The following is a 16,014-nucleotide window of genomic DNA, read 5'->3' as shown; positions in this document are numbered from 1 at the left end:
TTACTCGCATTCTTACACTGGAAATATTTCATCCTCGAAATGAATCAAAGTCAGATACAAATCTGGCAACTTTTTACCTCTCAAGACATCCTTTATTGTCAGCTTTTCTAGCCTTGCAGACCAGGGAGCTAAAATAATAACTTAAAAATCCAGACACATAAAATGTCCTTGAAAGTTGACCAAAACAACTGAACGACTTCCCACAAGAGCTACTGGCATAATGATCCATGTTTATAAAACCAAATGGATTTGCAGAGCAATGAGAATTTGGCTTTGCAAGTCCCTCAAGGACCGATCCCATTTTTTTGGCAAATACATTCAGAATTCAAAAACCATTTGACAGTTATTGGAGGTGAACAGCAGCAGTTTTTGGACCAGTCATGTAGTTTCCAGTGCTGCTATTTGCACACTCAAATCCCATGGATTCTTTCCTGCTTCACAGCTGAATAACTGAAATGGTTTTGCAAACACATGACAAATGGCAAGTGGAAAATGCAGGACTTACGCTGCCAACATGGATTTACAAACACTTCCAGATACATAAATATTTTGGTTAATAGAGGTCATCCAAATACTAGCCAAAAAAGGAATAATTTGATAAAGCCATCCTAATTTTGAAGTAGTGAATTCTGCACATTCAAGGGAAGAATACTTGATAAATGGGCAGAAAGAAATCCACTGAACATCCCTCCCAAGTCTGAGAGGGGCTGAGCTGACCTAACTTCTTGCTGCTGCCAGAAGAAGACTTCTCTGTTCTGCTCTTCCTTTGAGCCTTCCCCAGGAGTTTGCTCCTTCCTCTTCCTCTGCACTGGCTCTGGCTTGTCCAACCCTGCGAGGAGCCTATTCCGTTCCAGGTATCAGCAGGAAACTTTTCCTTTTTCTGGCCAGATTAGTTTTCTGATGAGTTACTGGGCTGAATGATCTCACAGAGGGATTGGAGATCAGGGAAGGAACCTCACCTCTCTGCAGGAGCAGAGGTGGGAGGGAGAAAGAACCAGTTTGGGGAGGGAAGTGCAACAGCAAGGTGTTACAGGTTGGGTCAGGTGCTGGGGGAAGCTACTATTAGTAGTCCCTGTTAATTTGCTTTTCTCAGAGAAAAAAAAAAGTCTAATAATAGAAGAAATGTCTATTAAAAAAAGTCTCAACTTTATTGACCATATCTGTGCTAGGTCTTATTAGGAACGTAATTTAGAATATAATGCCCAGGTGTCCCTCCAATAGCCCTCTTCACCTGCTGGATGAACCCAAGTCTAAGACATTTAATAACACGATATAGTCTAGTCCACTGTCCATGGGCATATTCAGACCACAATTTATATATTAGTGATGTTATGGTTGTAACATCACTGCTATTTCATTAATACTGCACCTACCTTTCTCAGGTTATATTGGCTCGTGTGACTGATTCCTAAAAACAGAGGGATGATGGTTTAATAATGCCAGAAGAGTTAATTTAAAAAAATGAAAATAAAAATTATCTGCCACCCTGTTAATCTAAGAGAAGCTGAATGAGGCCAACAGAAACCTCAGCAGGGACCCAGGTTCTGAGCACTGTATAATGCAGTATGTACAAGAAATTCATATCACATTTTGTTAGAGGTCATAACTAACTTTTCTTTGTAAAAGTTAAAGAGAAATAGTTCCAGTTCTACGACAGTGATCTGTTCGACTTATCAGTAATACCAAGGATTTAACAATACACCTTGGACTCCACTGTTTGGATCCACAAAATCAATTGTGCAAAATGCTGTTTGAGGGCAGAAAGTTTTTGGTCCTTTTCTGTTTCTTCCAATACTAGATGAAGAATTGTAGAGTCACCTAAATTTGTACTAGCTGAGCATCTCTCCCAGAAGCAGCACCACTTCTTCAAGGTCTGGAGCCACTGCTAAAGCAAGCAAGCACTCAGCAAGAGACAGAAACTGTTTTTGACAGATAAAGATTTTTAGTTCTTTAAGGAGAGAATAGCTTTGCATGGTCTACTCAGTCATACACCTTAAATAGTACTCAATAAACAGCATTAGGTTTATCCTCCAGGCATCAACCGTTTGCCTATGCAGCCAGGAGGAATTTTCTCTTCATTCTTTCACTTGGTGCACAGTCAACCTCCCCCAAAACTATTGAAATCATTGGAGAAACTTGGTAGCCTTTGCGTCTGTCCCATCCACAGTTGCACAGCATATTAGAAGCACTAATGTGAAAATTGCTTCGGTTTCAGCTGATTCTGACCTCTGCAGAGAATTAGATGGTAGGCTTAAAAGGCTGGCGGTATGATACAGTCTCATATGTTCCCATGAGTTTTTATTCTTTAAAAAAAATAGAGAATGGCATTTGATTTTCTTTAAGTAATTTATTTAATACCATTTCTAGTCTTTAAGAAATGCTTTAAAACTCAGCGTTATTTCCGTTTAACCTTTTGTTTCTTTTCTTCTGTAGTGCCACCCAAGTGGATGCCTTATTGATCTCTGTATGCAAATGGGTATTATAATGGTGTTAAAGCAGACCTGGAATAATTTCATGGAACTGGGCTACCCGTAAGTAAATGTAATGCCTATGCTTCCGTAGGTCACAGAAGAATACTAAGTTTATGCTTTCCTTATGACCAGTTACATAAAAGCAAGATACAGTAGTCATTACAATAGAAAATCCCCTCTAGGATACCGAACTCCTATGAGAGATTTCCAGACATATAGAGATAGATGGTGTTTGGGGTTTTTTCACATTGGACATAGTTCGCAAAAGTGAAAGTGTAATATAAATATTAACAAATAAATAATATATGGGAAGTACTTGATTTCATTAAACTGTATTCCGTGTTTTAAAACTCCTTAAAAATAAAACAGTAGGACGGCTGTATTCCTTACACAGGAAATATTATATGTATCATTTTTTAGCTATGCCAGTACATTCTAAATTGGATTTCTCCTTGCTGGGTGATAAAGGGTACCTGAAAGGGCAGGTATGAGCTGGAAAAAATGCGCTGCTGGCATATACACTCTCAGAGATAGAAAAACGTACTGACTGGTATATAGCCAAGTTCCCTGGTGATCTTCAGGGTATTATGGAGCCATGCCCCAGCTAATAAGGTTGAAGATTATTCATTTCCTATTGGTTCACTTCTTATTGATTAGCATTTAATGAACATGTTTAATATGATTAACATAGACAGCTGATGCTCCAGACAGCATGGCAGGTCATCAAGGGAAATTAGCAAGTGTGAAAATATAAGAGAGACCTGACATTGTCAGAAAGTTTGCCCTTGCGAAGTTCAGAGGGATTTGCGTCGCCGCAGGATCCACAGCAGAGCCAGCCTGGGGACGGGTCCCTCAACTGCAGAGACGTGCTGCAGAACCGGCTTCAGGCAGCCCCAGTGCTGATGGCATCTAGCCGCGATGAGAGCAGAGTAAATGATTTCAATGCACAGAGTAATTGGCAATCCAGGTCCTCAATGCTCGCTGTCTCCCAGTCTTCCCAGGCCTGCCCCAGCACCGCTTGCCAGGGGTTTCCAGCTGCTAGGGCTGGAGGAGTTAGCCGGGGTGGGGAGGAGGGACCAGCAGCAGCGGTGTTGATCCTCCTCTTTCCACTCCCTGCCTCTTTTGTCAGTTTTCATTAGAACTTTCTGCTGCCTGTTAATGGGGATTTTGAAACCTAATAAAGAGCAGAGAAGGGGATTAAAGAAGGTGACTGAAGGAGATAGGAGGAGATTGTTTGAGAACAAGTGATTTAATGGGAATAAACTGCTTCAGGTGAAGGGGTTTTTTTCTCTCTATACTTACTGTAACTTGTGTCCTTTGTTGGCCAAACCGGTGCAACTCCCTGACCTGGAGAGGCAAAGGTGTGTATTCCAAACATGAGCGCTCGTTTCTCTTCTGGCGTTCTCATTCTCCTCAGTGCCCCCCCCCCCCCCGGTGCCCCTACACGTGCGTTTCTCCAGGAAGAACATCTCCCCCCCGACGTCCAGCCCCGTTCCCCCGTTTTCTGAGACGGAGCTAGCTCTCGTGGCAGCCGTCCACCGCGCGTTGTCGGTGGGCCGCGCTCCTTTCTGCCTTCTGTTCCTCCGAACGTTTGGCTGCAGACACCGAGCAAGGTTGCTTTTTCCCTTCCAGGGTTGCCCGGGGACTGTTCCCCCCCAAACTGCAGAGCCGTGTAGGGATGCCGGCTCGCACACGGGAAGGGATCAAGCAGCTTTTAGCACTCTCTTTACTGATTTTTCAGTTAGAGAACTGTCAGCTACTCAGCTATCTCCACACAGCATTGCATTCTGCCATACAAACAGACCCCGAAGTGATCTGCCATTCTGCGCAGAGCAGGAGGTAAATAATAAATGAAGAGATGTCAAAACTTCTCCGCCGTTTTAATAACCTCTAGGCCTGGATTACAGCCCATCGGCCGTATCTGTTTTCATACCTATTATGTCGTGTCATCAGCCACATGTATTGCTAATGCTCTGTTTTCCTGTGCATTGGGAAATTAATTTTGCAAGGTATGTTGTGCACACTTAGCCTCTTCCAGTTTTGTGATAAATAGCTGCTAATATTATTTACCTTGTTTCTTTAATTTATTTGAAAATGTAGGCTAATTCAAAACTGGTGGACCAGGAGAAAACTACGACAGGAGTATGGCACACAGAGAAAAACAAGCTTCCCACAGTGGGAAAAGGACTACAATCTGCAACCTATGAATGCTTATGGGCTCTTTGATGAATACCTAGAAATGAGTATGATGCTGACCTTTGTTCTCCGTCTTTCGCTAGATTTTAATGTTACTGCTTTTTTTGGTGATGTGGGCTGGTATGCTCTTTTAATTATTGCTGTATGAAGCTAAAGAGGCTGCAAAATGGTTTTCATTCTCACAGGTCAGGTGAGGAATGGGAGGGAGTTTGTAAGAACCAAACCAAAGCAACGCAGCTAACCACGCTGTTGCCCGTTTGCTAACCTCGCATCTGTGAAACACTTCTCAGTCTGGCTTTCTGTGGGGAAGGTCGTTTTCCAAACCAAAGCCCACCTCTTCACCCCCATACACTTCTGAAGAACTTCGCTGTTATTTTCTAAAGGAAGTTCTCTTGGGCTTTTACTTTTAAACTGTGTGGTAGAGACCTGCCTGCTTGTTTATGTTTAAAATTCACCATTGTTTGCTACTTCACGTTTACAAAGGAGCTTGCTGCCAAAAGGCATTGCTTTATCCAGAGGAGAGGGGAAGATAACTGCTCAAAGAAATGTTAAAGAACAAGAAATATTGCCCTATGTGACCAAACTGCATGTGTCATGATTGTTTTTTTTTTTCTCCATCACACAATTCTTTTCAAATTAATGGGAAATTTGGCAGTCTGAAAACCTGCCTCTAGAAACTTACACAAAGTTTCAAACTACTGCCCATCTGTACTATAAAAAGGAATGTACTCAGCCTTAATCTCTGCAGGTATTGAGAGATCCTAGTTGATGCCGGAGTAAAAATGTCCCTTTCTAAAAGCACAGTTTGTGCACCTCCAAACTTCCCTCTGGTTTACAAAATCTAGATGTTGCTGCCCATCCCAGGGACAGATGTGCGTTTGTTCTTGTTATCCTTGCTCTGAACTTTCAGCAAGGAATTGCTGTACAATAATAAGAATGCATAATAAGTGTTTATGTATTTATGCATAATGTTTGCATGCATGCATGTATTTGTCTTAGACCTTAACTGTGATCTTTCCTTTTTTTTCCTAGTTCTGCAGTTTGGGTTCACAACCATTTTTGTGGCAGCTTTTCCACTGGCACCGCTTCTGGCCTTACTTAACAATATTATTGAAATTCGGCTTGATGCGTACAAATTTGTTACCCAGTGGAGAAGACCTTTAGCTTCAAGAGCCAAAGATATAGGTGAGCTCTTTGTACGTGTGTTTGTTATGTGTGTGTGTTATTTTTAAGGCAAAGCATTGACCACTTCAAGTAAGAGCAGATTAAGGTATTTTCAGTCGTCTTCCCTATTAACAGCACACAATTTGATTGTTCCAAAAAACTCCACGTATCTGATGACAATCTACTTATGCAACTGATCGTCTATATCGGAAAATGTCCTTTAATGATTTTCTGGGTGACTTAACAGGCAAGGTGTTTTAATGAAGTGATCAGTCTTCTCTGCAGGTTTCTCCTCGTGGCAGACACACTGTGTGAACACATGCCACTGCTCAGTTTGAACGTAACAACCAGACAGAGCAGCTGGAACATGAAAGTCAAGTTAAAGCACCCACCATCCTGTAAGAGACCTGTGTGTTTTATATTTACCTGGCCAAAACCAAGCTCCCCTGTGACTCAGGGGCTATGCCCACCAGGTCCCCGTTGGGTCAGACAGGGTGGGTGTAGATCCCAAGAGACGACTTGCTCTCAGAGAGGCACACCTATGTTGCTAAACACGGGGTTCACGTAACTTGGAGGTCACCCAGCCACACACGACTGCAAGGGCTCTCTGAACATATTTGACTATAAATCTCTTCTGCTCTTGCAATGTGCAAAAGCAGAACACCTTCAGAAGGACTCTGTAAAACAAAGTCATCTGCCCAATGCTGAATCCTGGGTGTCTTTGGAGGGGTAAATAGGATACCTCGCTGCCCATCTGCATTGCAAAAACCAGTAGCCCACACCATGAAATAGCAGAAGCCCAGGCTTTATGCTCTCAGAATTGTCTACCACATACCTAAAGTCTGTGTCTGCATAAAGCTTTGCATGTGAGCAGCGTGGAGCTTGTACATTAGGTACAAGCCTGGACACAGTATACGCTGCAGACGTAATTCCTGAAAAAACAGTTATAGAAGGTAAATAATAAAAACAGACGAAAATAGATTTTTTTTTTCCAGGCTGTTTCAGGTGTAATATCTCAAAATAAGTTGCATTCCCCCCCTATTCAGCAAAGTTTTCAGGCACAGCTTGGTGCCTCATTAAAATCAACGGCTATGTCTGACCTTCCTTTGGTGTGGTTCTCGGCAACGGTCCTCACGACCAGAGCTGCTGCGTGCCTGCACCACCAGATCTCTCAGACGGCTGAGGATGGGCCAAAAAGCCCAGGTTATGCCTAAGGACTGAGTGCTGTTGTATAGCATTAGCTTGCCATGAAGATTTTGATGCCGATAAGTATGCGCTGACCAGCTGTGCACAAGTTACGCAGAAGGCCCCGTGACAAGCAGATCATGGATTGCGTATGTTCCTGGCTGCCCTGGCAGACCCTTCTCAAAGGCTGGATAGCCATCACCATAAGCAGGGAGGCTTACAGCCTGTCTTAAAACTGCCCACAGAGTTACGTGGCTTGATGGAGCCAAGGCCTCCATGAGCATTTTTGCAGCTTCCTTGAGATTATTTGCAGGATAAACAAAATTCCCACCCAGTAGGATCAGAAATCTGGTCCACTGAGGTCCTGCTGTTCAATAAGAAAATTTATTTTTACTCCGTGGCTCTCGGGTAGAAACTACATCAAAAGACCTTGGGTGGTGGGGACAACTGCTTCAGAGCGTGCAGTATCTCAGGCACTTTGGTTCTTGGTTTTCCTGGAGCTAACACACTCTCCTTGTTGAACAGGAATCTGGTACGGGATCCTGGAAGGCATTGGAATTCTTTCTGTTATCACAAATGCATTTGTTATAGCTGTGACATCGGATTTCATCCCTCGCCTTGTTTATGCTTACAAATATGGACCGTGTGCTGGCCAAGGAGAAGCTGGACAAAAGTAAGCTTTTCTTTGGGAAAACAGATGTGCATGAAAATCACTTACTACTTGAATAGATACAGCAGTACTGTCAGTGTATGTTCTGATTCCACTAACCCAAATTTATTGTTTGTGCTTGGGTAACAGATATTAGCCATAGATACTGATTGCATATTCACAGAATGGGTTGCTGAGCGACTATAATTTATGATGTTAATTCAAGGAAAACAGGGCAGAGCTGTTACAGAGATTTGGTGTGTGTAACAGTATGCTGCAAAGCTGCACTTCCCAGCTGGTGTACATGGGTATAACCCTCTTTTCATTCTGAAGCAATGCTGATATTTATCAGTTACAGATGTAATGAACATTTTAAACTTACTCACTAGGCTTTTTTTCCTGATGTAGTATTCAGCATGTATTGCTCGAAAAAAATAGTGTCTAACCAGAAGAAGCAATTCCCAACTAATAAATCAAGATACACTTACAGAGCGAAGTAATTTGTTTTTCTTCTAAAACTAGAGTCCTTAGATTAAATCTTTCAGGAGACATTTGTGAACTGAATCCCTGCTGCCTAAGTGGATTTTCTTTCAGTGTTGTTAAACACTGAGTTTTTATTAGCACGTACACGCTACCAGCAATTATGAGCATAGCTGCTGCATGGCACCTTGTAAAATCTAGGCTGTTGGACTCAGGGAAGGTCATTGAATCCAGCTGAACACCAGTAGACACATTTTGCAAATGGTCTCCCAGCAGCTCCATTAGCAAGGACCCTACCGTTCAAAGAAGCTCAAGTTAAACAGCAGACAGTGACAGAGAGCTTACATTCTGCTATTAGACATATGGCAGATAGACTGATTTTCATTCCCTGCTACAGAAAGCGAGTTCTTCTGTTGCTGCTTTTTTTGCTGTCTTTTGGATGTCAATACTGTTTAGTCATACTGACGGGAGAAGGGCAGCTGGTGTGGCAGCTCCTGATTAGCAGTGCTGCTAACTTGCTGTCCTGCGAGGAGTTTGGCATTTTAGTCGGTGCCAGGGGAAATGTTCCATTTATTTTCATGAAGAGTTAAAGTCCCTTCACGGGGAAAGTGTTTGGTCTGGTGCCAGTCGTTCCTGAGCGTGTGCCTCTGCTTGTGCCATTATGAAGATCCGTAGGACGTTGAGCCACTGTCAGCAATTTTCCTTGCTACTGATTTTCTCAGGACCACTGTGCATGAAAAACCAATACCTTTAGAAATCTTATTTTTATGAAGGCTCAAATGTGACTCCCTGGCTTTGAAACGAGTTCTGCATGGGGGAAGTAGCTTGGCTCACAGAGGAAGCTCTTATCTTTTCACAAACCTCTTGTACAGTGTTTTCACACTTCTGCTGCTTTTCTGAGTGAATTTCTAGGTTGAAACCATCAGATAGTAATCCTTTGAAGGAGCCAGCTTGGATAAAAACTATTTATGTCAGCATTCTGGATATTGTTATTAATAAGTACTGTTACAAAAGCAGGAAGCTATTCAAAAATCCACAGGAATGTTGAATTTTCTCAAATCAAGGAGTCAAGAACATCTGCTATTGAATAACTTAAATGAGAGGTGCTTTTTTCTTTCAAAAAACATCTGTAGGTATTAGATCCATATGACACCCAGTGATACTAGAAAAATATTGTAATTAAATTAAGTTCCAAATCCAATCAGTATGGAGATTTTGAGACAAAGCCAAACAGTGTTTAAACGTAATTTCTCAAGGACTATAAAATCCATAGTTTAGAAAAAAACCAACCAACTTTTATGGTGCATTATACTCTGCACCAAGCTGAGCAGCGTGCCTAGACTTACCGGTGCTTAGGCTGTGCAGAATGAACAGCACAATACCCATGCCATATCTCTCCTCAGCTTTATTAACACCAGACTTGAGCCTTCTAGTGACTCCCACAGCCCTTCTGCTGGCAACGTACATTCTCCTGCTCGGTGTTCTTTAAACTCTGCCTGACCCTTCCAGTGCTCAGCCACCCTGGGATCTTTTAGTACTGAGTTCCTCTGATTAACTGGGCATTTTGTAAAAAGCTGTTTTAAGTGTATTATCTTTCCATCTGATTTAATGTCCCTTTGTGCTAGTACCATGAAAGTAACAGTGGAAATATTCTGATTATCTTCCTAGTGCTACTCATTATTTTCTCTACCTCTACTGTGTCACCTTTTAGGTGACTTTTCTTTTCAAAAGTAACCAGTCCCAGTCTTCACCATTTCTTGTCCCATAGAAATCTACCATTGCTTCACTTTTATTGTATACCTGTCCTACTTGAGCATTTCTTTTATATTGCCTCAACATCCCTTTCAAATATTAATAAGCATCACAGTTATACTGTGGATTTCATGAAACCCAGAGAACATCCTCCTGGGTACAACAGTTAATGGAAAAACCTTGCTGTGTCCTGACTACAGGATTTTTTCCCCTCTAGGTGTATGGTTGGCTATGTTAATGCCAGTTTATCAGTATTTCTGGTGTCTGACTTTGAAAACCGTTCAGAGCCAACATCAAATGGAAGTGAATTCTCTGGTTCACCATTAAAATATTGCAGGTAAGTATCTGATCAAAATACCTCTCTGCTTTAAGACATTGCAAGGGAGAAGCATCATGATAAATTTGGGGTTGGAACTAATTTTCAGAACTTAAAAAACAGTAACGGAAAGAATTAACTGTGCTATTCAGGTACATGCTAATGGTACTGCTTGGCTCTTACCTGCATGATTCCTTCCTTAGATATAGGAGAAGCTGAAAAGTGGATATCTGGCAGGTGTTCCTAATGCAGGATTTCTGTGGTGTCATGGCTTGAATCAGACACAACCATCATGGAGAAATATGGTGTCAAAGGGCCAATAATAGGTGATGGATTACTTAGGTTCCAGTGAGATGAAACTATAATCAGATTATGTCATAGCACATGCACAAGGAAGTCAAGGTTGCACAGACGTGACCACATTGAGTTATTTCACATCTGCCAGGCGTCAACAGGGTCTGTCCTAAGCTACCTTTATGAAACCTCAAATCCAGCACTTCCTAACTGTTGAATGGTTAATATGTTTATGTCATTGCTTACAGGTGTAATTATTAGTAATAATCACATACTTGTGGTTTGAGTCAAAACAAAATGAGCAGTTAATTATCTGCTCGTCTTTGTCCTCAGCCAACAGATTGGAGAAATAGCAGTCTGAGGCTAGTCTGTAATGACAGACTTGCACCTGATTGATTTTAATGGTCCAAAGAATCAAGGGATCTACATAAAGGTCTTAAATGGGGTCCCCACCAAAAATACCAAACAACAAATACAGCTACCATTTTTTTATTGCAACATCGGTTTACAAGCATGAGTCCTGGTAGCTGCAGATACACTTAGTCCCAGTATTTTTCACCATGAAGAATTAAAATAGCCTTTCATGAGTGCCTAGAGAACAAAGGATACTCTGTGATACAGCAAAAGCCAGTGATAGTTTGTGATATTGATTTTTATTAATAATAAGACGTTTGAGTGGCATAGCATAATGAATTGGGGGGGGGGGGGGGATTAATGCTTTTGTTTAACTAACTGATATTTAAGACTGTTGCAACTTATTTGGCAGAAAGAACATCCCAATGTTGAATCCATAGATAACATTTTCTGTGGAGCAGAACCACTTTGAGAATACTCCATTCCACACTGTTTGCCATAGCACCGCTTAATAATGTTTTGTAACTGATCATTCTCTTCCCCCTCTTCAATTTCTTTCTTCCCCAACTTCAAGCATGAGGTTGCTGCTACTTAAAGCCGATGGGGCAAATCCCATCAATAAAAAAAATTGTCCTCTCAATAGCCCATAAACAGAACACTATTAAAATTGGTGCCATAAATCTCCAGAAGATAAATCTGTTCTCTTGGGGGACACTGAATTGTTATGTGTATCTACCCCTGAAAGAAAATGCATGTCTTCCTTTCTTTAGCTGAGTTTATCAGCTACTCAACCCACCTGAATTCTGCTAAAACATCAATTATTTTAATTGCACTTCAAGCTAGATATTGATAGTGAGGTAAGGAAATATTATGTTCTAGTGAGCAATAGTGTTGGCATTTTTCCAGGAAGGCAAGTCTGCCTGAACAAAAACCAGTGGCCATATTCAGTTAACTTCTGCTTGTCTGGAACCCAGGTAGTGCCATGCTATTCTGGTTGTTTAGAAAAGGTTTCCCCATTTCTTCATGTGTAGCGCTTGGTTGTTAGCAAGTACAAAAAGGAGACATACTCCACTGACTTGGGACTTGGTCCAGGGGCTTCTGTTTTCAGGATGCTTAGGATATTGTAAAACATCCTAAACCATGAAGTCCGAATGCTGCTTGCAGAAGGGAAGATCGTCTGTTTTAAGAACTTGCACTAGAGATACTGCAGTTTAAGAGAGGTTTGTTGCTAAGATGTCAAGACACAGTTTATTCATTTTGTGTAGCATCCTGTCCTGGTTTCAGCTGGGATGTAGTTAACTGTCTTCCTAGTAGCTGGTACAGTGCTATGTTTTGAGTTCAGTATGTGAAGAATGTTGATAACACTGATGTTTTCAGTTGTTGCTCAGTAGTGTTTAGACTAGAGTCAAGGATTTTTCAGCTTCTCATGGCCAGCCAGGGCACCTGACCCAAACTGGCCAACAGTGTATTCCATACCATGTGACGTCCCATCTAGTTTAGGAACTGGGAAGTGGGGGCAGGGATTGGCCGCTCGGGGACTGGCTGGGTGTCGGTCGGCGGGTGGTGAGCAATTGCCCTGCGCATCATTTGTACATTCCAATCCTTTTATTACTACTGTTGTCGTTTTATTAGTGTTATCATTATCATTATTAGTCTCTTCTTTTCTGTTCTATTGAATCGTTCTTATCTCAACCCAGGAGTTTTACTTCTTTTCCTGATTTTCTCCCCCATCCCACTGGATGGGGGGGAGTGAGTGAGCGGCTGCGTGGTGCTTAGTTGCTGGCTGGGGTTAAACCACGACACATCCTAAGAAGGTGAACCTTCAGGGAGAAATACAGATTATCGTAGAGATGAAATAACTGTTTATTTCTTTTGCTTATCTGAGTTTTCTTTAGTTTCTTAAAACTAACTTAGAGATCAAGCTTAAGTGTATTATTTACTCTGGTATTTTCAACATTTTTTATAATGAGCTTTCTGACCCATCTAGGACACAGATTAAGGAGAAAACAATTTTTACACTACTTTTAAATTAAGTTTCTGCAATAGTATTTTGGAATTAACATACTGCCAGTAGAAATGGATTCCAGAATATGTGACTTAAACAGATTCATGATTTGTTAATGTAATTTTGGAGTCTTCCTGGATCCAGCTTTCCTAATAGACATCTCTAGTTACGTTATTGAGACCTAAAGTCTTTAAAGAAACTTTCTGTGAGACAAGACTCTAGATCCCGTTCTTACACAGTCCTTGCCCTGTTGATATACCAAGAAGTGCAGTTCTGGCTCCACTGAAGTCAGGACGAATCATGCTTTACACCAGGGATGGCCAACTAATTGACCAAGGGCAAGGTGGAGCCCATGAGGCAGTTTTATCTGGATTTTGGGAGGGCTGTCAGGCTGCCAAAACTGGGGACGTTTATGGTTTTAAAATGAACTCGTAGTGGGAAGACAGTGGCCCTCGAAACAGCCGAGCATCCCACCCTGCTCCGTGTTGTGAGGAGGTGCCTGCGAGGCACACGTTGCGCTGCCAAGGGAGATGCTGCAGGGTCAAACCGCTGGTGCTGAGCACCCAACGTCCTCTGTACTTGCGTTGGCAGTTTTATACAGGCGCTGGCCTGGTCCTTTGCACTGAATTTCCATCAGCAGCTGGAACATGAGGCGCACTCCTGGAGTGCATCTCACCGTCAGGTTTCATCTGAAAGTACACCCGTTTGGGTGAACTGAAGCGTGGCAAGCGGAGGTGATCAGGACACTTTCTTCGAAAGCACGCACTTGATCCGAAATAAAACACCAGTGCAGGCCCAGCCGAAGAAGCAAGCTGTGTTGCGGTAACTTGTACGGTCTGAACCAAGATCATTTTGGTGCAGAAAACGCAATGACCGAGGGCAGCGGGGGTTTAGGCTTGCCTTCCTCCCAGGCAGCAGGGCAGGAGCTTGCTAACTACCGTACTCTGCTTCTCTTTCAGGTACAGGGACTACCGAGACCCTCCTCACTCCCCAGTGCCCTACGGTTACACGCTGCAGTTCTGGCATGTCTTAGCAGCGCGGTTGGCTTTCATTATTGTATTTGAGGTCAGTGACCATTCAGGTGGCAAAACAAAACCGACAAAATTAAACAAATTTCCCTTTGACACTTTTTCATTGAGCTGATCTCCGATGGCCGCTGTTGAGCTCTTTGTGTTAGTTTCTGCTATTTATATTGTGCTTTGTATTCTCAGATCTGCTTTCTGAACAGTCACAGGTATTTAGGTTCTAACAAAAAGGGGAATGCAGCACTTTGAAAACTGTAACAGTGACTTGCAAAGAGGGGAAATAAATGAAGCTTTTATTTGCATTCTGCGGTCTGGCATTCATAATGTGTCTAGGCTGGGAAGCCGTATGCTGACTAGCGTGTGAGGACGGGGTGAAGGAACATGAGAAGAAAAGATGAAATCTGAGTAACTGAAAAAGGAAGAGAGTTTAAGTTACAGTATTTACACATCTAGCTTTTTTCTCTATTTTTTTAATACCATTCATTTCCCCAGAATGATTAGCATCACAAAGATGATGACAATGAAAAGGATTCAATACCTTTTCCAATGTTCATAATATTAGTACTTATTGTCAGTATCTCAGAAATCTTTAAGACAAACCAGAGAAGATAATACCAACTTCCCATGACTGGTATTCCCATGCTGATTTTGAAAAAGAGAGAGAGGAATGTAGATAAATAGGATGACATCATTTACAAAACAAAATGCAGCTCTTAAGGCCTGAATTCCAGGTACCTGAATATCCCTGCCAGAAACCAGGGGCTCAGCATCACTCCAGCACAAGCAGTTTGAAATGCCTTTTACGCTGTGAAGAAGCCAAACAGGGAACAAATGATTTTTGAAAACTCTTTACTCAACCCTCTGCACTGAAATCATAGCAACAGGGCATCCAACACAGGTATGGAAGCTGTAATCACCATAAATTATTGGGATAATGTTCATGAGCACATAATGCATCTGTGACTCACATTACTGTGTGAATTAGTTCTGAGCCGAGCTTTCGAAGCACCTCTTTGGATCGCAGAACAGAAGCATTTGAATTAGAGGAAAGGTGAAGGAGAAACATCTTCTAGATTATTTCTTGCGTAGGGATGTCTTGGTGGCTCAGCAGAAGCCCGAGGTCTGCAGTGAATTCCCCCTGATTGTTGTTTTCAGCCCTTCCCAGACGAAGGGGGAGCAGGTTGGGCTCTCTCCTTCCTCTATACTGGCCTAACTCATTAGAGGTTGGTCCTAAGGCGATTGGCTCTTCCATCATCTCTGCCACGCTCAGGGAAACATTAAGGGAAAGAAAGAAAGAAAGATTTGATAGAGGCCTGCTGGGCTCGATCTCTTCTTTGCTTCTTGAGCTGTCGGTACTGAGAGCCAGGGTATCGGTCTCCAAAAAGGACAAGAATGGCCTTGGCAGGTCAGCCTAAGCAGTTTTAAGATTGAAGAGAGCCTTGCTTCTTGATACGCACTTGGCATAAAGGCAGGGCAGCATAAGGGCAAAGATAACTGAGGCAAGAAAAATCAGCCCTGCTCAAGCCTCAGTGCCCAGCCAAATTTGTGACTTGCTGCGGAATAGCCTTTTGCGTCCCCCCAGTACTTGCACAAGAGATTTGACTTTGCTTTGCCCCAACCAAAGCCACAGGCTGGCTCATAGCTGTCTCCCTCAACAGGGGCCATTCGGTTTATTGGCGCTGCAAACTGTTTCCTTAACTACATCTATGAAACCCAAAAGGTAATTGCAGCAGAAACCCTGACTGTCTTTCTCTGTGGAAGACACTAATGGGTGTATTGTGATTGCTACAGCAATTACAGCAAAAGATTGCGCTAAGAGAGAAGTGATTCAAGGTAGGTTTTTTCATAAATTAAGTAACTACCTAAGCTCAAACACCTTTTTTGTACTATGGGTGTGGCTATTTTAGCTACCTTGACCTCCCTCAAAACCAGATAAAAGTATTTCCTATCACTGCAAAAGGAATTATTTGTCCAGGCTAAAACAACAGAAGTGGGTTTTTTTCTTTTTTTTTTTAGGTTTGGCAAAAAAACAGCAATTAAAGTATTGCGGGTTTATTTCTCATGAGGGAAGAATACATGGGAAAACATGTTACATTCTCTTTTCAGTGGCTTTCAAAGGAAGG

The 16,014-nt window shown here is 42.2% G+C and overlaps 1 protein-coding gene across 6 annotated transcripts in view; it reads left to right on the top strand.

Moving 5' to 3' along the window:
• ANO4 (anoctamin 4) overlaps window positions 1–16,014 on the top strand; it is a 191,255-nt gene that overhangs the window by 170,595 nt on the left and 4,646 nt on the right. For all 6 annotated transcript variants that reach the window (XM_069773682.1, XM_069773681.1, XM_069773679.1 and 3 more), the window contains 6 exons: window positions 2,434–2,531; window positions 4,572–4,714; window positions 5,700–5,852; window positions 7,542–7,689; window positions 10,115–10,234; window positions 13,826–13,931. In XM_069773682.1, coding sequence (XP_069629783.1) covers window positions 2,434–2,531; window positions 4,572–4,714; window positions 5,700–5,852; window positions 7,542–7,689; window positions 10,115–10,234; window positions 13,826–13,931 — 768 coding nt within the window. The remainder of the gene's footprint in view (window positions 1–2,433; window positions 2,532–4,571; window positions 4,715–5,699; window positions 5,853–7,541; window positions 7,690–10,114; window positions 10,235–13,825; window positions 13,932–16,014) is intronic.

The sequence above is a fragment of the Haliaeetus albicilla genome, chromosome 28, assembly GCF_947461875.1.
Source record: "Haliaeetus albicilla chromosome 28, bHalAlb1.1, whole genome shotgun sequence".
Taxonomy (NCBI): Eukaryota; Metazoa; Chordata; class Aves; order Accipitriformes; family Accipitridae; genus Haliaeetus; species Haliaeetus albicilla.
Note: the sequence above shows the minus strand (reverse complement) of the source record. Positions and strands in the feature narration are given on the sequence as shown.